Raw genomic sequence first — 22,138 nt, forward strand, 5'->3', positions numbered from 1 at the left:
ATGTCTCTTTATCTTTCCTTCCTGTAGCACAAATTAGGCACATAGGTTGAGAACAGAGTCAAAGAAGAGCATGCAGTGACACCCTCTCCTCCCCAATGGCCGAGAGAAGTATGGCATCAGGAGGAGAAGGATGGGGGAAGAGGAAAACAAGGTCCCTCTCACCTATCTACACACACCCCACAGAGGAATGCATTACGAATGTCACCATTGTTTTTTCAAAGAAGAAATGCTGTGCAAAGAAATGGAAGCCATTAACACCAATAAATACCCACATGAATTTCCTCCACAAAATCCCGACTTACTCCAATGTTATGAATGGGAAATACTTGTTTTAAGTTCTTAATTATACCTGGGTGTATTATTTATGTTTCTTTGCAAAGTTGTGGTTTTTTTTCTTGTGCAAACTTAATCTTGGACTAAGAAAGTAATTGTAAGGGTTTTTTTCCCCCTTCTGGAGGAAGTGCCAACTTTCCTAGTTTTTCTATCAACTTCCTCATTCCAAGTTCCAAAAACGTTACCATGGTACAGCATGTACTTGCTGGTGTGCAATGAAAGGCAAGTCATGTCCTTGAAGCTGACAGTCAGGAGTCTTATCGTAAAGAAACACAATAACTCTTGTCAGTTTTAGTTTAGTTTTAGTTTGGGTGGTCTGTTGTGGCTTTTTTTTTTAGCCATGAGTTGCTTAATAGTGTGCATTTGTCACAGAATTTTCAGCTAGTGCACAGAGCAGAGTATTTCAAAGAACAGGGCTAGCCCATGACCAACCAGTGCCTGAGGCAGAATATTAAATGCTAGGCTCCCCCCCCTCCAATCTCGTGATATCTCTGTTTCTCCCACTTGCTAGATTGGAAGAGACAGAGGAAGTGCTAGAAGTTGGCTACTCCAATACTCCAGCAGTGTTTTCAATGTTTGTCTTCTGCCATACCACTTCACATGGTCCACCTATTCGAAGTACCACCAGAAGTAGCTTGCGATAACATAATTGCCAGTTACTTCTGGGTTGGGAGGCCAAATGTGACACAACAAACACCAGTAAGAGGCTCATGGTGGATGGGAGGGTTTTTCGAGCACAGAAAAGCATGCTTTGGAGCATCCCACCACTGTTTGGTTTGTCATGTTTGTGGTCTGACAGGTGGCTGGTGTCCAGGGATCTAGCATTTCCTCTTCTGCTCCATCCTTCCCTTCCTTTGTCAATTCAAGGGAGAAGGAAGAAGAGAAAGTGAAGATGAGTGGGTAGTGACCTCCCACCAATCTGCTTCCTGAGGCAACAATCTCAGTTGGCCTCATGGACGGGCCAGCCCTGTTATCCCAGCACAGGATCTTTTTTAGTGGTTGCTTGCTGATTTTTCTTCTGCAGCTTTTTAGATTAAGTTCTTTTCCGACAGGGTACCATTTGGTTGTTTTTCTCTGTAAATAGCTTTGTGAACTTTTTTGGTTGAAAAGTGGTATATATTTTTAACAACAATATATAAGTTGTCAACTGTGCTCAAAATGGCACTGTTACATGGAAGGTGGAAATGTTGGTAATACCACAACTACCAATCACACAGCAAAACGCAGTGGACAAGTGCACTTGGAATAAGACTGGCAGCTCCTCACAAACTGCATTATGCTCTCCAAGTGCTGGAAACAGCAGAGCTTTGTGGGTATAATTAATGGCTCAATTCTTTGTACGTTGTTGAGAATTCTCTTTGCAGGACACTTTGGAACTATTATGAAGAGTCAAGAACAAAATAGCTCCAAAGCAGCGTTTAATATTTGCTATTTCTTCCAAGCCAACATAGCTATGCAAAATAATAATTTAAAATGAAAGCATTATTTGTAATTGTTTGTATTTTTTCAGGCAGCCATTAAGACTGATCAAAACCATCTGGGAAGAATCTTACCACAGATACCAATCTTCAAATTTTTCTCTTCTTCCATTTATGACAAAAGTAAACAAAGGCCTTTATTGCCATGAAACTCCACAATCTCTTGAGTCCAAATATACATTTCTTTGGGTTTCTTTGGGTATACATTTCTTTCTTTAGGGTTCATCCTTCTAAATATAGGAAGAATTTGTTCCAAATAATATTCTAAGTTTATGGAACACAAAGTATTTTTTAAAAAATTGGTTGACATTCTGTGTCTCCTGAAGCATACAGTAAAAAGGGCTGTTGACTGCAAGGTTCAACTCCTGACAGAAAGAACAAGGAAAGACTCCTGTTTGAAAGCCTGGAAAACTGCTGCCAGCCAGTGTAGACAATACTGAGTGAGATGGACCAATGGCTTGAATCACTATAAGGCAGCTTTCCATGTTCTCATCACTTTGAGAACACAGGTAGGCTGGCCAATGTGTCTTAGAAACTAGCACTATACAATGTAATCACTGGCTGCTCAGATTATTGGGATATCTATGAGGAAGTGGGAGAACAAGGCCTCACTAGCACCCACTTAGTTGCCAAATGACGACAGGACACTGGCTGTACATCTTCCCTGCACAGACCACAGTATGTCAGTTCAGATTGCTAGGCTGTGGTCATGCAGATTCTTCATGTACACTGGGCAGAAGAAGTCTCAGCGCAAAAACTTGGGCTCCTACATGTTCAGGAAGGGGGCAGATGGTTGCTGGCAAGCTAGGCACAATGCAATTCAGTCATAGCATGATGATACTCTTATTTAGCTCTTGGTGTGCTGGGCCGTTCAAAGGGTTGCATTTTAAAGCCATATTTTTATTAATATCCTATTATGAAGGCAATGTATCACTGAACTCTAAAAATGAACTCTGAACATGCTAAAGCTATTGCAGGTTCAATGGCTGTTCAGCTCTCTAATGTGGTAAAGTTGGCCTAGATAGCTGATCATGAAGTTTGTTAGCTGTTATTCAGTACAAATTTTAAATTGACCGAATGCAAACATGGTCCATACAATGTGATGCTGAAAAAATGAGATGCTAACTTACATTAAATAATATCTAAAGTTTATTATACAATATTAAATAACTATGCTAACAGTGGAAATATGGGAAGAATGAAGAATGAGAACCAACCTATTTAACTGATGTAAAGATATAAACATTCAGTCTGTAAGCCTATTAAACTATGTATATTGGCAAATGCAATACAATCTCTTCTGCTCCTCTTCTACTGCTAAGGCACAGTCTGGGCACAAGAGTTTGAACCAAACTTAAATGAATGAATCTCTTCAACAGAATTAGAACTGAATATTTCACACAAATTATAAGGCACAGGTTTGCATTTAAGTTCTTGATGGGCCAATTTAACTTTAAAAAGAGAAACATCTGAATAAATAGCTTCATCTTGGTCTCCATTTAATGTCCTTTACACCATGAAATTGTCTTTTCAGGGCATGACTGTCAGCCCATTCAGAATCTAAAAATGAATCATCATCATTTTCTTCTAATTTCTGAAAGAGAAAGAAGCTGTGTTAGAGATTGCAAAAACACTTAGCTGCACAGGCTTCACCATCATAAGCTACTTCAATAACACTTGATACCTTGAGTTCCTCTTGCCTTCTATGATAAAAAAGCATCAACTGTTTCTGATCTTCATTACTTATGACAGGTTCACGAGCTGGGGCTCCCTGTCCTTTCTGGAGAATGAAAGAAGAAATTGATAAAATATTATTCTGCTACAGCCTTGATAACTGAACAATGCTGCAAGAAGCTTGATACATAGTAAATGTTCTTGGCATTCTGTCATGCTCTAGTGCGACAAAAAAAAAAAAAAGAACTTGAGATGGAACTATGCAGATAGGTGCAGGCTTAATTCCCAGGGCAGAGAGTTGCTTAGCCACCACTACAGTTATCTCCCTGTGTACACTACCCCATTTTCTACTTATGTGAAGGATTGCCTCCTATGGGGAAGAGAAAACATCATGTATTGCACTGGGGACATGCAACATCTAGCTAGATGCCAGGCTCTAAATGACAGGAATCTCATAGGAGAGTGCAACATGTCTCATGGACCCCAAGTCCAAGTACTATGCATGCTCTCCACATATACCTCATCTGTTCTAAAGATGGGCATTTTGCTAATACAGGTCCAGCCTATTTATACACGGATTTTTTATACACGGATTTGACTCAACACAAATGGCCCCTGCAAATGAGAAGGAATGTGCTGATCCCTGGAGAAGGGGAAAAATGCATCCCTTTAAAATCAGTTTAAAAAACTGAACAGCCCTTTAACAATAGCCTCCTTAATGAGAGAGAGAGGCAGCTGGCTGACAATCCATCAATCCTTCTCTCTCCAGGGAACCCTCCCTTCCCCCTGAGCAGGTGAAAGAAAGGTGATCACTTTGCATTGGTGAAGGGAGGGGCTGAGTGAAGCTTTCTAAGCTCTTGGAAGAGGACTGGTTGATGGATTGTCTTCTTAATGACTCTTATCTTAGAGTTAAAAGGTCAGCAAGGCTGCTTTTAAATCACTGGAGCAAAGAAACTTGTTTTTTAAATTGATTTGCTATAGTGCGTTTTTTGCCATCCACTTGAGTGCTTGGAACGGAACCCACTTGAATAATTAGTCTCAACCTGTATGAGATGAAGATCAAGATCCAGAAGGGAAAAAAACCATACATATGCACTTCTGTGGGTGGGTGCATAAGCCCTTTCATAAGCAATGTGTACCAGTAATTATCAGAAAAATAGTCTTCACTTGCAGAAGAAATTATCTAACTACAGCTCTACACCTTCATACAGAGTGTTTTCTTGCAGTTACCTTGTAATCTACTCAAAAAGCCACAGGCAAATTTCAACATCAATTTCAGACGCAGTATGCAGAAAACTACAGATATATATGCAAAAGTGAGCAGTTCTAGTAAAAACTGTTGCATGTGCCTTACTGTATATATGCAATTCTTGCATTGTGCCTCCAAATGAGAGAAATGCAACAACCAAACAACAGTCTTACGCACAAAACTACACATTTACTTAGAAGTAAGTTCTATTTTATCCAATGGAGCTTACTCCCAGGTAACTGTTCAGAACTGCAGCCAGTGCAAATTCAAGTTAAAAGCTTAGTACTTACTTTTTGTATCTTCACAATAATTTTGGTTTTCTCATTTTTGCCCACATAGTCAGAAAGTTGGCTAGTCTTTTTCAGTTCCTTTGCTGCCCACCACAATTGCGCCTCTGGTTCCTCAATGACTTCAAGGGAAGCCTGTGACAGATAAAGGCATAAAGTGTATGGAACTAACAGCAGCAAAGATACAAAGGGCTTGTGCAGAGACAGTAATGACTATCTGGGAGAGTAATGGGGACAGTTTTCACACGGTGCTTCCCCCAGCACTGTGCCTTCCTGATCAGTGAATGTTTCAACTGGAAAAAATGGAAGGAGAAGAGGAACCCTACAGGAAAGTCAGTTTTTCTCATTTTATTTTAAAGGGCAGAATCACAGGGCTGGCAAACCCTTCAAAGAAGAGAGGGCATGCACAATCAAGTATTGATGGGGAATACTTCCATGGACAGAAAGGGGTGGCATCACCTGTTTCCCCTTTTAAATGAGATCAAAATGGAGCAGGTTACATTCTTTCATTGGTTGGCAGCCTCAATAACGATTGTGTTAAGAACCTTGTGGATATATGAAGAGAAAGACAATTCTGAATAATTGCTCACATCTTTGAACAGAAAGGTATTTTGATTTTATTCAGTAAAGTGAGGAATGATTTTAATCACTTCCGTTGTTCTCACACTTTCCCACCCAGTGACCCACCTTCAACATGGTGCTTGGCAACCTAGAAGTTCTGACTTGATGACATTATCACCAAAACTTCTGGGTGGCTGAGCTTCTGCATTTTTTTAAAACATGAAAAGTCCATCACTAAAGCCTCTGTGCAGCAGTCTTCAGCCCATTCCAGGCCTCCTCTCTTTATGTTCTTGCTGATAAGTGAGTTTCTCGTGACAAGACCAGAAGCAGGCTGAAGACCACTGCGCATGTTTAAAAAAAGAAGCAAAAGCTCTGCAACCTGGACATTTCGGTGGGGCAGTGGGTGGCATTATGTGACCCACCAAAAATTGGAGTGTGACTCACACAACCCATAGTTTGAAAAATGCTGTCCTTCATTATTTCCAAAAATCCACATGAGCCTCATAACTAGCTTTTATAGGGCTGAAATAGGATTAACTTTATTGAAATAGATGGCTTAAAGTACATTTGCATTCAAATTCTTAAATCAAGAACATAAGAAGAGCCCCACTGGATCACACCAAAGGCCCATCTAGTCCATCTTCCTTATCTCACAGTTGCTCACCAGATACCTTAGGGAGCACACAAGACACCTGCATCCTGGTGTCACTCCCTTGCCTCTGGTATTCTGAGGTAGTCTACTTCTAAAATCAAGAGGTTGCACATGTTCATCATGGCTTATAATCCATGATGGACTTTGCCTCCAGAAATCTGTCCAATCCCTTTTGTAAAGGCATCTAGGCCAGATGGCATCACCACAACCTTTGGCAAGGAGTTCCACAGACTAATTAAGTGCTGGGTAAAGAAATATTTTTTTTTGTCTGTCCTAAATATCCCAGCACCCAATGTCTCTTGGAGAGACCGCCGAACTGCAGAAGCTGGGTGACTGCCCTGTGCTAGCCCAGCACTGGCTGGTGCTGGGTTAGCACCGGCGGGAGCCCAGCGGTAAGCCTTGCAAATGTGCCTTACGGCACGTTTGCAACTGTGCTCAGCAGCAAGGAGCCGTGCCACCGAGCAAAGGATTGGGCTCTGACTTATCCTAAAAATAAGTCAAATGATTCATGCTCAACTAAACTATTTACATTAGCTTGCAGACTTTTTCCAAACTTGAAATCATTAGTATGGAATGATTCCTTTCCAAAATGAACTCTGCATCAGTTGTCAGTTACCCTGTGGCTAGAGAGAAAAAGTGAAGAACACTTTGGCTCCAGTCACTGATCAGAAGAGAGCTGGAGGCAGCTTCTTTCTCCCTCCCAGTAGAGACACTTGCCAGGGATAGATCATTTTTCTTTTTAAAATGTAAGTTGTATATAGTTGCATAAGCCATTCAGAACCTTTGGTGTGGAGCAGGTGGTAAATCAAATAAATATATGAACAATAAAATAAATCCATATTCCACAAAGCCCCAACCCTTCGTTCCAGAAAGAGAAACATTTTTAAAGCTACAGGCCATGTAACCCAAGTAAAATATTACATGAGTTCCTGACAGGTCTTCTTTATCTTCAAACTCCATTCTAATTGGGTCATATGGAGGTAGTCCCATTGGATAAACAATCATTACAGCTCCTCGGAGCTGGTCTAGAGCATCTTTCACCATATCCATATTAACACACACATTGGCTTGAAGTTGTTTCTGCAATACAGACAGAAGCCATTGTTTAGTTTGATATACTAACAAAGCACAAGGGAAAGAATGCTTTCCATTCAATCAACAACAAAAATCAACATGACATTTAAGTAAAGCCAAGTGACAGGGAATGCCTCATTTAGCTTTCTTCCTGATGCATGGAGCACCGCATGCAGATATTTCCCTCAGTGTATATATACTATAACTATTTATGTTGGCTAGGTAGAAATGAGATCTCTCATCAACTCTTTAATTCAGAAGATTTGTGACAGATATTTATGTACTCACTCAATTTTTAGATTGCTTTTCTAAGAGTTCAAAATGGTTTACAGAACACCAACAATCTTAACTGACAATCATAAACACAAATTAAAACAATATTTATACAAGCTAAAACAACAGCATTACAATCAAAATATTTTTTTAAAAACCAGTTACAGATATGTGAAGGCCTTGTCAAGTACAAATGTTTTTAATGTATTCCTAAAAACCACAATTTTGGGAGCTACATGAGTCTTTCTGAGAAGAGAGTTCCACAAGAGCGAGACCACCACGAAGAAGACCTTCTCTTGTTCTGACCATATAGATTTCTCAGTGGTGGGCAAGACTGCAGGGCCCCTGATGCAGATTTTGGGGGCCAGGCAGGCAGATACGTACAGGTTTGTGACAAGTGGATGTAAACTCTCTTATTTTGAATTATGTGGTGATTAGAGACCCTTCAGCTGTCTACAAATACCTTTGTGTTAAAATGATGCTGGCTTGGTTAAGCAGCATACACAGTTTCCCTGTTCTGACCACTGTAATCCTCATATCTTCTGGAAGTGTTAGCCAGGATATGTATTCCCAGTGCTAGTGTGGCTGATATCTGTGGAGCAACAGGCCAGGAAGGATCTCCTGGTGTTCCACTGTGGTTAGCCAGCATCTAACCTTTTGGTCAAGACTGCCTAGCTTAGGGTAGGCATGGAGAACTGGGCTTGGTTTTATCACCTTTGGATTAGCAATAGAAAATTTTCACAAAACCCCAGAAAAAGAAGTGGTTGACTTGCAGACGCAAGTGTTTAGTTTTAGTGACATCATAGTTAACTGCTCATTTGCTGACACACCACTCTGAACAAGGAAGTGAATAATGGAACTGCAATAGGTATAAGGGCATTCTGAACAGGTTCATTTCAGAGGATTGAGGATGCATGAGGATTTTATTGCATTTTGACTCTAATCTCAGATACTTGATGTTGCCTATTTCTCTTTAGTGAGCGTCTGCATGTATGCAAGCAGAGCAGTAAGCAAGCATGGGCCAGGGAAGCCAGCTCAATTTTCCCACAGGCAGCTTCAATTCTGTGGAACTGTATATGAAAGGTTTGAGAGAAAACTTTAAAAAAAAAAGTATCACTGGTGGCAGTGACTGATCCCCTCCTGGTCCCACCAAAGGCTAGGATGGGACAAAGCAATGACAACTAGGAAAGCTTGTCATGGCTTGCCTTTGTCTTCCAATCTATTTGAGTGCACAGGGTGTGTGGCTGATTACTGCCCCACCACCTCCTGTAGCATTTACAGTTCTTTCCAAAAAACTAAAATTTGAAAGTTACGCTCTGTATTGGTGAAGCCAAAAGCATGATCCACTCAGAGTTCAGTTTGTTAAAAGTCCCACTGATTTCTATGAAGGAGGTGTTCAGGCACATTTCTATTTTACATTTTAGTAGTCTTCTTTCCCAAGGAAATTTTCAAAATGGTATATGAAGAGGATTCTAGGACAAGAGAGACGCCTTGTGGACAATACTTGTATTTTCTTTTCCTTCTATTGGACAAATAGCAGTTTGGAGGAGAAATGAGAAAATGGCACCTAGGAGGGAAGAGTTCTGACTCTACTTTGCTGATGCTCAAAACAAACTGACAGCTCGCTATAGCTAGTTATCAGTAAAAATTCACTTACACACATACTCACCTGACATGCAACTGGGTATGCTACTTTGACAACAAAATACACCCCCGTATCTGTGGATCCTGCCTCTGGGGTTTCAATTATCCACAGGTGCCCCCACCCTGTAAGTCCATTCGCTTGTTTAAAGATTTGCCCCAGTGAAAAAGTCTTCCTCAAACCAGGTTGCTATAACCTTACAAACTCATAGCGACCTTCAGGTTGCCTCCTGGCAGCCTGGATGTTAAAAAAAAAACTAGACGGTTAACAAGAGACGGTTAAGTTCTACTTCCTATTAACCTTGCTTTAGTTTTTTCAAGTGACCAGGCCGCTGGAAAGCAGCTTGAAGGTTACTATGAGTTTGTAAGCTTATAGCAACTTGGTTTAAGGAAGACTTTTTTGTGGGGTTAGTTTCTCAAACAAGTTAATGGAATGCATGATTGGGCATCCCCTATATCAGGAGTTCCCATTATCCATCCATAGCTATCCCCCGCAGATACCGGGACGTGTCTATAACACCAATAGTGGAAACTGTTTTTGTCCCAACAGGCGATTTGATATTCCAAAGAAACAGTGTCTGCAGTCCTATACACACAAACTGAGAGCAAGCCTCACTTAACACTTTGGAACTGACTTCAAAGTAAGCATGCAGAAAATTGTACTGTGAAAATATGCATTGCTCGATACGGTGGGCCAAATATTCTGTGAAAGGTTTGCGCATTAAAGACATTTCAGGACAACAATCGTACTGTCAAGCCATGAGACGATATTCTGGGATGGCTTACAATGCCAAACTGTTATGAATGTTCATAGAGCAAAATCACACCCTCTCCTGAAGATTTCTTTCTTTCTTGGTCCAGACGCCTTATTATTCCTGGAGGGACTCTTTTTAATATGTAAATCACACTACTACTTAATTAGCTGTTTTTGATAAAACAGATGTGCTGTGCAACATTCATAATTATTTTCAAAGAAAAAAAATCAATTAAATGTTTCATATGAACATAAGAAGAACCCTGCTGGATCAGACCAAGGGCCCATCTAGTCCAGCTTCCTGTATCTCATGGTGGCCCACCAGATGCCTAACGGAGCACATACGACAACATGGTAACCCGTATCCTCTCTTGCATATACCATTCAGAGATAGTCTACCTCTAAAACCAGGGGGTTGAATATAGTCATCATGGCTTGTAACCCATGAAGGACTTTTCTTTTTCCTCCACCTCATAATTCATACTAATATTCTTATTAGAATATCTTACCTTCGATACAAGTGCCTTCGCTTCTTCTACTGTTGCTTTTAAAACGTGCTTCATTTTTTCATTTGGAGCTTAAAATAAGCAATGCACATTTAATACCATATTACAGAAACATGCTAGTTTTATAAAATAAACAATATAACCACTATTTCACACAAAGCAGGCTGAGGGCCCAACCAATCCAATCTTCCGGCACTGATGCAGTCACAGTTCAAGCCCCAAGGTAAGATAATGTTTGTAAGGAATGGCTTCCTTGAGCCTCTGTGACTACCCCTCCACCACAAGGTGCAGCACACACTCCGTTGGCACAGCTGCATCAGCACTGGAAAGTTGAATAGGTTTGGTTCCTTTATCAATACTGATATTATTCTAAATTCCCTGCAAAATAAAGCCAATGCTTTCCAACAGTCAAATAAATTTTATTTCCTTGATAAAAGTTTTACTTTGTATTGTTACGCAAAGTAACTTTATTTTCTATAAATCTGTGACTTTTAGAGAAAAGATCTATGGTCCATCAGCCTAGTATTGGCAACTTAAGCAGTTTTAAACAAAGTTTTTTCCCCAGCTCTGTAACTAGAGATGCCAAGGACTGAACTTAGGACCTTATATAAAGCAATGTACATGCTGTGCTGCAGAGCTATAGCCCATCCCTGAAACATTTATGGTCAGAACCTTCACATTAATGGGATTGCATTAAATGCTAATTTGTACATTTAATAAGTTACGTTCAGTTGGTTGCATCTCATCTTTCAGCAGAGTACTGTATAGTTCCACTGTCACAACCTCCCCCCATCACCAGAAGGAGCACTCTGCTCATGTGAGGATGCTTAACAGTACAATCCTATGCATGGCTAAGCAGAAGTAAGTCCATCATGTTCAATGGGGCTTACTCTCAGCAAGGTGTGCATAGGATTGTAGCCTAAATTATATTTACCATGACCATTTCTTCGTCCCACTTCATCTTTTTTAAAAACACTTCCACCACTTGGAATACATTTTTCTGCCCATGCATCCTTTAGCTTCAGTTCTTCAATTTGCTCATCAGTTAGCCCTTGCATGTTAGGCGGTAAGAAAATGCCATGTTCAGCCAGAGTTTCCATTTCTGTATAAAGATCAGAGGATGACATGAAAGGCTAATTTTTGTTAGGCACCTTTGCAGTATTAGTCCAGAGATTTCCAAACACCAGAACTAGCAGATATTAAATGCTATTATGGCAGTGGTTCCCAAAGTCCTACTCAGAGTGCAGTAAGTCTTTGTAGGGGCAGGGGACGGCAGCAACACAATCTCCTGGATCACACTGTTGTAGGAGCCAGAGGGGGTTATTAATACTTACACAGTAGCAAGTGCTGACCTCCAGGATGTGTGGGGAGCCCTGCGGACACCTCCGCAGATCACCCCAAGACTGTAAACAGCTAAAAAGTGAGAATTTTCACCAGCAGCCAGAAGAATCCTTATCCAAGATAGTCTGACCCACTACCTTGGCATACTGGTCTTCTTACAATCATGCCATATGAAAAGTGAAACACAACATAAGGAGTAATGTGTGCAGTGGCAGACCTCCCCAGCCCTGGAGCAAAGGTTTGCAGCGGCTTCCCCGTGGGATACTGCCGCTGCCCCCTGTATACAAATCCGCCCCTCCACTCACCTGGAGTGAAACAAAGCATCACGCAACTCTAGGACACACCAAGGAAGCCTCCTGAGGCTTCCCTGCACTCTTAAAACTGTGCTTCCGGGAAACCGACCGTGTCGGGAGTCTCAGTGAAGTTTCCACACAGTCCTAGAGGCACGTGAGGCTCTGCGCCTGGAGCAGTTGCCCTTTTCACTTAATGGCAGGTCCACCACTGAATATGCAATATTTTGACATCCAGTATGCTACTTGGGGGACTGAGAAGGAAAATACTTATTTCTTCAGAAAAGTTGGGGGGAGGGGAGTAAAGCAACTTAATTCATAGTAAATGTGACAGATTTAGCACCTGCACAGACACGATGAACTTTGAGTCTTCCATTGTATATTCTGGTAATTTCCCTTGTTAAATCTTCAATGGAAATGTTGCCCGTTGTGTCCAGCAGAAACTGGCTTTCATCATCGTGCTTCACATGGAGCAGTACCATTTCTGCAAAGATACAAGCAGAAGGGGGGATGTCACCATGGATTGGAAAGGAAAAAAAGGCAAAGCAACCAAATACGACCAAGATTCAAGGATGTGCAGTGGGTGGGGAGGTAGGTGAGGCCAGAGCCCATGAAAAGGATAAAGGGGTAATCTGCAGCCAGGCCCAGGAGCCAAAGGAGGGGATCCAGAAATTTCCTGGGATCTTACATTTTCCAATTTCAGCTGGACTCACTTCCCACATAGGATGCTGTGAGCTGCTGCAAACCATAAGCATCCGGCCGAGGAACGCATACATGACACCATTGTGTCAAATCTGGGAGTAAACTGGTCTGCTCTTTGGTTTGTGGGTCCACTTACCATGAAGGAGTGTCTAGGGATACAGCTACAGGGTTACAGCTGCAGAAATACATTTTGGTGCACAGAGGACACTTTCCTTTCTAGCGTGAGCCTAAATTTGATGACATTAATTTTTCACAATTATTTTCTATAGTTAAAGGATTTTAGAGAGACCAAACAGTGTGTTTGGTTTTCCATATTACTGTATCCAGCTGCTGATGCTATACAGGTAGGCAACCTGGATTCTGTATTGGGAACCTCAGTAGATCTAGGCTCCAAAGACTTTTCTAGCAGCCACCACCATCCTCTGCCCTGTTTTGCTTCTCCCTGCCCCTGTTCTGCCAATCTCTGTCACCACTCTCCCCCACGCTGTTTTACCCCTGGGACGGGGCCCACAAGAAACTTTGTACCCCCTGATAAAATTCCTTTCAGAGGCCCTGGGTGAGACAGAGCCTCCCCACTGGAGTCCTTGGGAAGGATGGCTGGGGTGGGGGGAGGCGGGTGAGGCAGAGAATCCCCCACTGGAGTGTTCTGTAAAGTGCCACCACCGTGTGATATGTACAAGCACCCACAACCCACGCACAGAGCATGTGGGGAGTACAGAGCGCGAGGGTTGGGGGTGCTTGAGCACCTCATACTGCAGTGGTGCTTAACAAAGGACTCCAGTGGGGAGGCTCTGCCTCACCTGCCTCCCCCCCAGCCATCCTTTCCCAGGACTCCAGTGGGGAGGCTCTGCTTCACCTGCCTCCCCCCCCACCAGCCATCCTTTCCCAGGACTCCAGTGGGGAGGCTCTGCCTCACCTGCCTCCCCCCCAGCCATTCTTTCCCAGGACTCCAGTGAGGAGGCTCTGCCTCACCTGCCTCCCCCCCCCACCAGCCATCCTTTCCCAGGACTCCAGTGGGGAGGCTCTGCCTCACCTGCCTCCCCCCCAGCCATCCTTTCCCAGGACTCCAGTGGGGAGGCTCTGCTTCACCTGCCTCCCCCCCCACCAGCCATCCTTTCCCAGGACTCCAGTGGGGAGGCTCTGCCTCACCTGCCTCCCCCCCAGCCATTCTTTCCCAGGACTCCAGTGAGGAGGCTCTGCCTCACCTGCCTCCCCCCCCACCAGCCATCCTTTCCCAGGACTCCAGTGGGGAGGCTCTGCCTCACCTGCCTCCCCCCCAGCCATCCTTTCCCAGGACTCCAGTGGGGAGGCTCTGCTTCACCTGCCTCCCCCCCACCAGCCATCCTTTCCCAGGACTCCAGTGGGGAGGCTCTGCCTCACCTGCCTCCCCCCCAGCCATTCTTTCCCAGGACTCCAGTGAGGAGGCTCTGCCTCACCTGCCTCCCCCCCCCACCAGCCATCCTTTCCCAGGACTCCAGTGGGGAGGCTCTGCCTCACCTGCCTCCCCCCCCCAGCCATCCTTTCCCAGGACTCCAGTGGGGAGGCTCTGCCTCACCTGCCTCCTCCCCAGCCATCCTTTCCCAGGACTCCAGTGGCGAGTGGGGATATATCCATCTCGTATCCATGGAAACCAACGGCCACCGAGAGGCCGTCCCCCATAAACCTTCAGCAGCGGGTGGGCCTCAGGAGAGCCCCTCACCTGAACGCCCAGCGCCGTCGGGACCTCTTCCGCGACCCAGGAAGTGCTTCCTTCGGTGTCCCCGGCAACGCAGCCACAAACACACGCCGGTGGGGGCGGCGAAGCGATGCTGCCTTCTTAAAGGGCCAGCTTCCTCTGCGAGGAGAGTGACGCGAACGCTGCGAGGCGCTGCAGCCGCCCCCGTAGCCCCTTCTCCGTCCTCTGAGGAACGGGGGCTCTGCGGCCTCTGGTGACGCGGCCGACGCGAAGGCGCCTGTGCCGCGCTGCGCAGTACTCCCGCCCTCGCTTAGCTGGGAGTGAGCCCCGTTGACTCGAATGGGGCTGACTTCTGAGCAGACGTGCAGAAGACTGGGCTTCAGGGCAGCCCAAGGAACGCCAGGACCGGGGGACAGCCACCGCAGTCGAGTTGGGACAGGCAGAAGAACATAGGTCTTGCCTCAGCGTGTGGTTGGTCTGTGGAGCTCCTTGCCACAGGATGTGGTGACTGCCTCTGGCCTGGATGCCTTTAAGAGGGGAACGGCAAATTGCTGGAGGTAGAGTCCATCACAAGTTACAAGCCATGTGGGGCCTGTGTAACCACCTAGGCCAGGGGTGCTCACACTTTTTTGGCTCAAGAGCTACTTTGAAACCCAGCAAGGCCCGGAGATCTACCAGAGTTTTTTTTACAATGTTCGCGCCATCATAACATATAACATTTATGTGTACAATGTATGTTGGTGTACCTTGAGCCCCACTGAGTATAACAGGACTTACTCCTGGGTAGACATGCCTAGGATTAGGCTGTGAGGCTGCAATCCTAGCCACACTTACCTGGGAGTAAGCCCCATTGAGTACAATGGGCCTTACTCCCAGCGTTTCCTCCCAGAGGCACCTGAAGGGGGGGGTCGGCCCTCCGCGATCTACCGGTAGATCGCGATCCACCTATTGAGCACCCCGACCTAGGCCATCTCAGAATGCCTGGTGCAAGGGAGGGCATCGGGATGCAGGTGTCTTGTGTGCCCCCTGAGGCATCTGGTGGGCCACTGTGAGCTACAGGAAGCTGGACAAGATGGGTCTTTGGCTTGAGCCAGTGGGGCCCTTATGTTCTTAAGAAATTCCTCTCCCTTCCCCACTGGAGCAAGGGCCGCTGCTCCCTCCTTGAAAAGGAAAGGGGAAGTGGACAAGAAAGTGCAGAGGAGGGGGCGAGTTTGAACAAAGTGATAGACTTCAGCAAGGCTCGAGCTCTGACCTACCCCCAGCCATGCAGCAGAACACTGAAGGCAGCAAAGGCATTAATTAGGGAAGGAGAACATAGCTAAAGTAGTTCACATCTTCCACAGGTATAACACCATTACATTTAGAGCACGAAAATGCAGCTCTAGACACTCAAAACATTTCACATATACCCTCTGTAATTCTTACCATCGTTATTCCATACAGTATTATTCCAATTTTACAGAATGATAGGGGATAGCAGAGGGGGACCAGATGTGAGAAAAACCACTTAGGGCCCAATCCTATCCAGTGCCAGTGCAGCTGTGCCAATGGGGCATGCACTGCATCTTGTGGTAGGGCAGCAGTCACAGAGGCCTCCTTAAGCTATGGGAACATTTGTTCCTTTACCTTGGGGCTGCATTGCAACTGCACTGGTGTTGGAAAATTGGATAGGATTGGACCCTTAGTGAGTTCATGGTAAAAAGAAGAGGCACCACTAGGGTGCCTACAGCCAGAACTGATCACTCTAAGCCTACTACATGTGAGAAAGTGCTACTGCTTCATGTTTCTTCATTTTGGGTAAGGTCTATCTTTGCACAAGATCTGCAGTGGTAATAATTGCCTGTATTTCTCTGTCCTGGCACCTAACCTGAGATGGGGGCTGAGAAAGACAGGTGTTGAAGTGACAATAGCTCCATGGCTTAACATGTCTGAGTAAGGACAACTGAATTTTATCTTTATACCTGAAGTATACCTTTAAGTGGATAATTTCAAGAGGCCGTGGCCTCAAGAATAAGCCAATGCCCCCCTCCCCAGCATCAATAAATGGAGGCTGAACTTCTGAAAGGTAGGTATGTTTATTAATGCAATGCTGCATTTTCACAGGATATGTACGGAAGATTGTTGACCACTGGATTAATACTGTAGTTTTGAAATGGATACAGTCAAATATTGTGTACCACAAGCAATAAGCTGTTACACATTAACCAAGCAATTTGCCACAGGGCACACACTCCATGAAAACACATAGCATTTTTACATAGTAATGCTGATTCTGCTTATATTTACTTTTAGCAATACACATGATGATAGTTAACTATTCATCCTATTCTCATAGATACTTTGTTGCAAATTTAGTGGTACTTTGCTGCCAAGTTCTGTAATCCAGTAAGGTGCTGGGGGCCTGTATTTTAAATATATTATAGAAAAAATTGTTGTAATAATTGAAATGAAATATTTAAACAAGGACCACTGAACCATAATTTGCACTAACTTTCCAGAACACAGTTGCTTTGCTAACATAAGATTATTCCAAAGCACGATCATATAGGTGTTAATAATCAGAATTTTAACTAGTTAAGTCACATACAGAAGCACAAAGTTTATAGTACCACTGTTTTAAAATGAACTTACCTGTAAAAGCACAATATAGAAGTCACTGTATTTACTGCTCTACTCAACTGTAATTAATGGTTCTATACTGTTGGATGGGATGGATTCATATAAATACAATAGGATAATATTACATAATTTAGAAACATAATTTTATTTTGACATACATTGGAATGCTAGTATGCTATGCTTCACCCACAGATGCTACAAAAGGCATAGACTATGCAAATAGAGTCAAAAAGAGCAAACATATTTGGCGAGGCTGTCTTTGAAAAAGATCTTTCATCTGTTTGAAAAAGTGAACAAGCAACATAATAGCTGTGATAGTGATTAAAGAAATTTGCAAGTTGCCTAACAAAATGGTTGAAAAAACATGTGGCTTTCCTTCATGACACCAAAATACTACATTTAAGTTAAATGCCATTTGTAGCAAAAATCAAAACACAACCATTTTCAGGTTTACAAAACATTGTGCAAATTGTGACAAAATTAGCCTCCATAAACATTACATATGTCAATGACAGGTTTGGTCTGTGGAAAAGACAGTGCTACAGCTAAAAAGCTTGACTGAACAGTACAGGAACTGTTGAAAACAGTTTTTGTTTTGTTGAAGCCAAACTGAGATATAGTGCTATATGCAAGGGAGAAATTAAAATTAAAATACGTGGACCAGATATCAGATTACTACCCAGATCTTTATATCAAAAAGTTATATTTTCAGTTATAAGATCCTGCTCTTTATAATTTTAAAGGAAAGATTCATAGAAGCTAGTACAGGAAAGTTCTTTAATATGAGTAAAATTCAAAACAAATTTAACAAAACTAGATTAAATTTGCTTTTGTGGTGTTAAAACCAGCCACAAAAACTTCCATATGTGCAAAATAACAATACATATGCGCTGGCATATGCTGTAACAGAGTCAAAAGAATTAAGCAATGTGAAACACACTTTTTATAAATTTTCATAAATCTCTGGCATAACTTATTTTCCTGACATTTCCCTCACAGTCAGTATTCTAATTAAATTCTGGCAGTTCTTTGGTAAATACTTATAAATATACCAGTTTTCACATAATGGAAGTGACTGTAGGTTCTACCAGTCAGGAGGGCACTTAAAACAGTATTTAAGTTTTCTGTAAGAAACAGAAAAGTTAATATGCACTACCCAGAGAAAGCACATGGTTTATGTGTTCCACTGAAAATCAATGTGAGGGAACACTTACTTTTGTACTTCAATTCTATGGATGTCAGTGGGCTTTAGGTATGCATAACTTTCCTGGCCTGTTAGGCAGGTGTTCTATTAGAAGTGGCACAACAAAATCACATGTGGGATCAGCTTTGTGCATTACCATATATACACACTTTAAAAGTTTGTACATAGTAACTTGATACAAGGTTCAGTGCATTTGACAAAATAATTATTGCACGTAGAATTACATCAATGCCCAATTCTCCTGGATAAATTTAGTAAATAACTCAATATCCAGTTTTAAAGGAATTATCTTTCAGTAAAATCTTGTGTTGATAAAACTTTAGGTGCCAGGGGAGTGAAAGGGTCTGCAGCTGATTTGGTGCTGGCTGACCTAGATGGTACAGGAGGTGCAGGTGGTGGTCTTGCTGGCAGTAGGTGGAAAGAATCAGAGCTTTTGTTCCAATCATTGTGAATGGCAGAGTCAGAGCTAAATATATTTTGTTCAGTATTCAGTGAAACTGCTTGCATGGAACTAGCTCTTTTTAATTCTGTGAGATTATCCAGTGACTTCGACATGAAATCATCTTCTTCAAAAGTTACCCATCCTTTTGGTTTTCCATTATTAGCTATAGAAGATGTACTTTGCAAACGAAAATCATCTTCAAATGTATCAACATAAAATGCAGGTTTGCCTTTGTGATGACTGGGAGGCTTTAGAGGTGGGAAAGGATAAGCAGCAGGTCCTTTTGTTGAACAATATGAAGTCATTTCAGATTCTTGGGTTTCTGTTCTAAATGGATTTCCAGCATTAATAGTTTTTTCAGTGAAGGGATTTGTGCTATTCTGACTAGTAGCAAATGGGTTTGGAGAACTGCGCATATGTTCTCCAGATTTACTACATACTGGAATAAGTGGCATTGCTGGCATGCAATTTACGTTGCTCAAAGTATTAAAATTGTCTGTTGCAGAAGGCAACTTTGTCAGCTTCTTTTGGTTTAAAGGTGCAACCAGTGACATTTGAACTGAAGACTGAATTTTGGATGAAGAAAGCAGCTGAAGGGAGAGATCTTCAAAAGAATCATTGTTTAGCTGTGTTTCAGGCTGAATGGCATGAACTCCATTTGCTTTAATCTGAAAAGAAAATGCAATGTTCAAACATGTCACTTGGTTGAAGGATTCAATTTCTCAATTGGCAGAATAAGCAGCTTTGGACTTCTTATTGTAATTTATCCCTGTCTGATTTCTTTTCTATATAGAACTATTTCCACAGCCTCCATTGCCTTTTTGCTGGCAAAATACAGAAGTGGACCTAATAGACCACAGTATTTAAGAATCTCCTTATTAACCAATACAGCTACAATGTTTCATGTAAACATTCTGAATACAATGGTAAATCACTAATGGGAAAAGCACATTGTGCTTTACCATCCAAAGAACTGAAATATTATTAAAGAAATAATGAAGATTCAACTGTAGCTGCACTTTGTCATGCACAAACTGATGAAGTTACTATGGAGTATTTATCACAATGAAAGAAAGAAAAAAGTGTTAGTAACATTCTGAGTTTAACTTCAGATGGCTTCTCCTATATTTCTAAAACATCAATTTAGAATAGTGTGTCTGATGTGACTAATCTATTGTTCATAATCAGGCCAAAATATAACATTTTTTCTATTCAATTTCCAAACCAATTCTAAGCATACTTTGAAGTAATCCTCACCAAATTCAACTGACTGAAGTAGGACTAAGGATGCCCCTTCCCCAGGCCAGTGCCACTGCATACCACTGATGCAAGGAGGAAAGTAAGCTCACTGCCTGCCCTCAGTTAGCCCAGGTGGACCTCTGGGAAATCATAGTTTCCCTTATGCTTAGGATCAGGATGCCCCTCATATTTAAGATATATCATTTTCATTTCTTCAAGTAATTAAGGCTGCAATTACCTGAAGTACTCTTATCTGGGAGTAAGTCACATTGGACTCAATGGAACTTGCTTCTCAGGAGACAGTCCTAAACATTACTTGAGCATAAGCTCCAATGAACTTAGTGGCCCTTAGTTCTGAATAAATATGCTTTTATGTAAAAGCATGGATGTTTATTACATAAAGCTGTTTTAGACATGGATCCAATACCACATTTTATGCACAACCAATATATCACCAAGTTTTAAATCTGTGTCTTGTAAGTTATAAGCTGAATCTTCAAACAGCCTAAAAAAAATGGTGGCTAATTTTGTCACTGCTGAAATATTAACAATGATTAGAGAATAAGTTTCAAATACAGTTTGGCCCAGCATGGTTGACATACTGTGTTTGACATCATTTAAAGTTACTGAGTCCAAGAACAGCAGCCTCACTACTTCCAAGTTTAACTGAAAATCGCCTCAGAAGTATAGCAACCTTTTGTTGTTCATTGATTTAAGACTAGTTTCATAATAAAACTGGGCAGAGTATACTTTCACTCAAACAGAAGGAAGATGGCGTCTGAGAAAGTGGGAGCTCCTGTGCTGTCCACTGGACTTTTGTAAATCTTTTGGCAATATAGCTACTGATTGGTTGGAAATTCCATCCTCCTTATCTGCACTAAAACAGCAACTTTTATTTCTTCTTTGCAAGACAGAAAAGCTGATTCACACAAAAAGAGAATATGAAATAATGTTATATTTTTCCCCAATATCTATTTTGTTTCAGTATTAAGCAGTTTGAGGAAAAAAAGATGATTAAATAAGATGTTCTCTATAGCAACAGTTCTCAAAATGTGAGGCAGATCACCCTAGAGAAATGTAAGCGAGGCTCTGGAATCTTCACCATGTTAACTACTAAGCTATTGAACAGTAATTCCTCTTGCCCTCCCCCTTTTTCTCTTATCTACCAGTACAGCTATGAGAAGCTGTTAAGTTTATCTTTTGAGCTGACTGTTAATGCTAGGGTGGAAGAATAGGGCAATGTTTTGCCTGTTTCTAGTGGTCTGTTTTATTGTCTTGCATGACCCTGCCCTTGATGCCTGAAGAGTGGCTATGTCAACCAAACTATTGTTTTCTTGACATGGTAAAGGGCTTGCATGATACAGTTTGAGAACTCTTGCTCTACTATGCCATAGCATATAAAGCTGAATAAGTTGCACTATGTCAATAATATACTGCAAAAAAAACACTATGGTATGCCTGCCTATTTGTGTAGACAGATGATTTTAATGCAAGTGCTGATGTATGAAAGTTATTCATACATCTTATCTACTTGAATTTATGGAGAACAGAGGAAGAATGGAGATCACATATAAGACTAGTAAATAGTCAGGTACCTTTTACCCTGATGGTTGATCCTGCTTGTGAAAGAGACAGACATCAAAAGGAAAGTATTAGGAAGAAATTCAAGGTAAAATGTTTCAAAAGTAGTACATATTAACATTTGAAATATATGTTTATAGGGAGGAAAAATACAACACATTTTACGTGCCATGAATTTCTCAATAAGGTGTTTGTATGGAATTATTACTGAAGATTTTAACTACAGGTAGCCCTTGGTTTATGATGAGGTTCCATTCCTGAAGGAACTGTCACCAAAAAAAGAAAAAAAAACTGGTGCAAAATGAAATTATTATATAATGCAAGTCAATTAGTTAAGTTCCAGGCATCACCCACCCCTATTGTATTGTTTTCTGCGCCTTTAACGTCTGTGTGCACTAAGCCCAGCTGGGAGGGCAGAGACAATACCAGGCACAAGAGGTTCCCCTACTGACACCTGCGGAATATCGTGTGCAGGGTGAGAAGGGTATGTATGAATCCCCGTCTGTTTAGTCTAGCAAAACTGGTGTGAGGGAACAAGAAAAAGAATGTATTTTGAGCTCAAC

At 42.1% G+C, this 22,138-nt stretch overlaps 2 protein-coding genes across 7 annotated transcripts in view; both read right to left on the bottom strand.

Moving 5' to 3' along the window:
• Nucleotides 1-1,738: 1,738 nt before the first annotated feature.
• CFAP298 (cilia and flagella associated protein 298) lies at nucleotides 1,739-14,720 on the bottom strand. Of its 2 annotated transcripts, none has more exons than XM_066619085.1 (8): nucleotides 14,515-14,720; nucleotides 12,457-12,597; nucleotides 11,417-11,584; nucleotides 10,486-10,553; nucleotides 7,156-7,314; nucleotides 5,025-5,156; nucleotides 3,496-3,591; nucleotides 1,739-3,405 (listed from the first exon to the last, which is right to left on the bottom strand). In XM_066619085.1, exons 2-8 carry the CDS (start codon nucleotides 12,593-12,595, stop codon nucleotides 3,295-3,297), a joined length of 873 nt encoding a protein of 290 aa, XP_066475182.1. In that variant the 5' UTR covers nucleotides 12,596-12,597; nucleotides 14,515-14,720; the 3' UTR covers nucleotides 1,739-3,294. The 2 variants fall into 2 exon arrangements, with proteins under 2 accessions (XP_066475182.1, XP_066475181.1); XM_066619084.1 differs by lacking the exon at nucleotides 14,515-14,720 and adding an exon at nucleotides 14,137-14,165.
• Nucleotides 14,721-16,546: 1,826 nt separating this feature from the next.
• Nucleotides 16,547-22,138, bottom strand: part of SYNJ1 (synaptojanin 1) — a 69,156-nt gene continuing 63,564 nt past the window's right edge. For all 5 annotated transcript variants that reach the window (XM_066619079.1, XM_066619076.1, XM_066619073.1 and 2 more), the window contains one exon: nucleotides 16,547-19,423. In XM_066619079.1, coding sequence (XP_066475176.1) covers nucleotides 18,599-19,423 — 825 coding nt within the window. In that variant the 3' untranslated portion in view covers nucleotides 16,547-18,598. The remainder of the gene's footprint in view (nucleotides 19,424-22,138) is intronic.

This window comes from Tiliqua scincoides, chromosome 3, assembly GCF_035046505.1.
Source record: "Tiliqua scincoides isolate rTilSci1 chromosome 3, rTilSci1.hap2, whole genome shotgun sequence".
Taxonomy (NCBI): domain Eukaryota; kingdom Metazoa; phylum Chordata; class Lepidosauria; order Squamata; family Scincidae; genus Tiliqua; species Tiliqua scincoides.

What these genes read in the sequence shown, in the direction of transcription:
- CFAP298 (XM_066619084.1), bottom strand. Translation starts at nt 14,158, where the DNA reads ATGGCTGGTGGGGGGGAGGCAG. An exon ending in AGTTCATCGTGTCTGTGCAG is followed by an intron (nt 11,585 to 12,456) that starts GTGCTAAATCTG and finishes ATCTTTATACAG; the next exon opens with AAATGGAAACTCTGGCTGAA. An exon ending in GGGACGAAGAAATGGTCATG is followed by an intron (nt 10,554 to 11,416) that starts GTAAATATAATT and finishes GCTTATTTTAAG; the next exon opens with CTCCAAATGAAAAAATGAAG.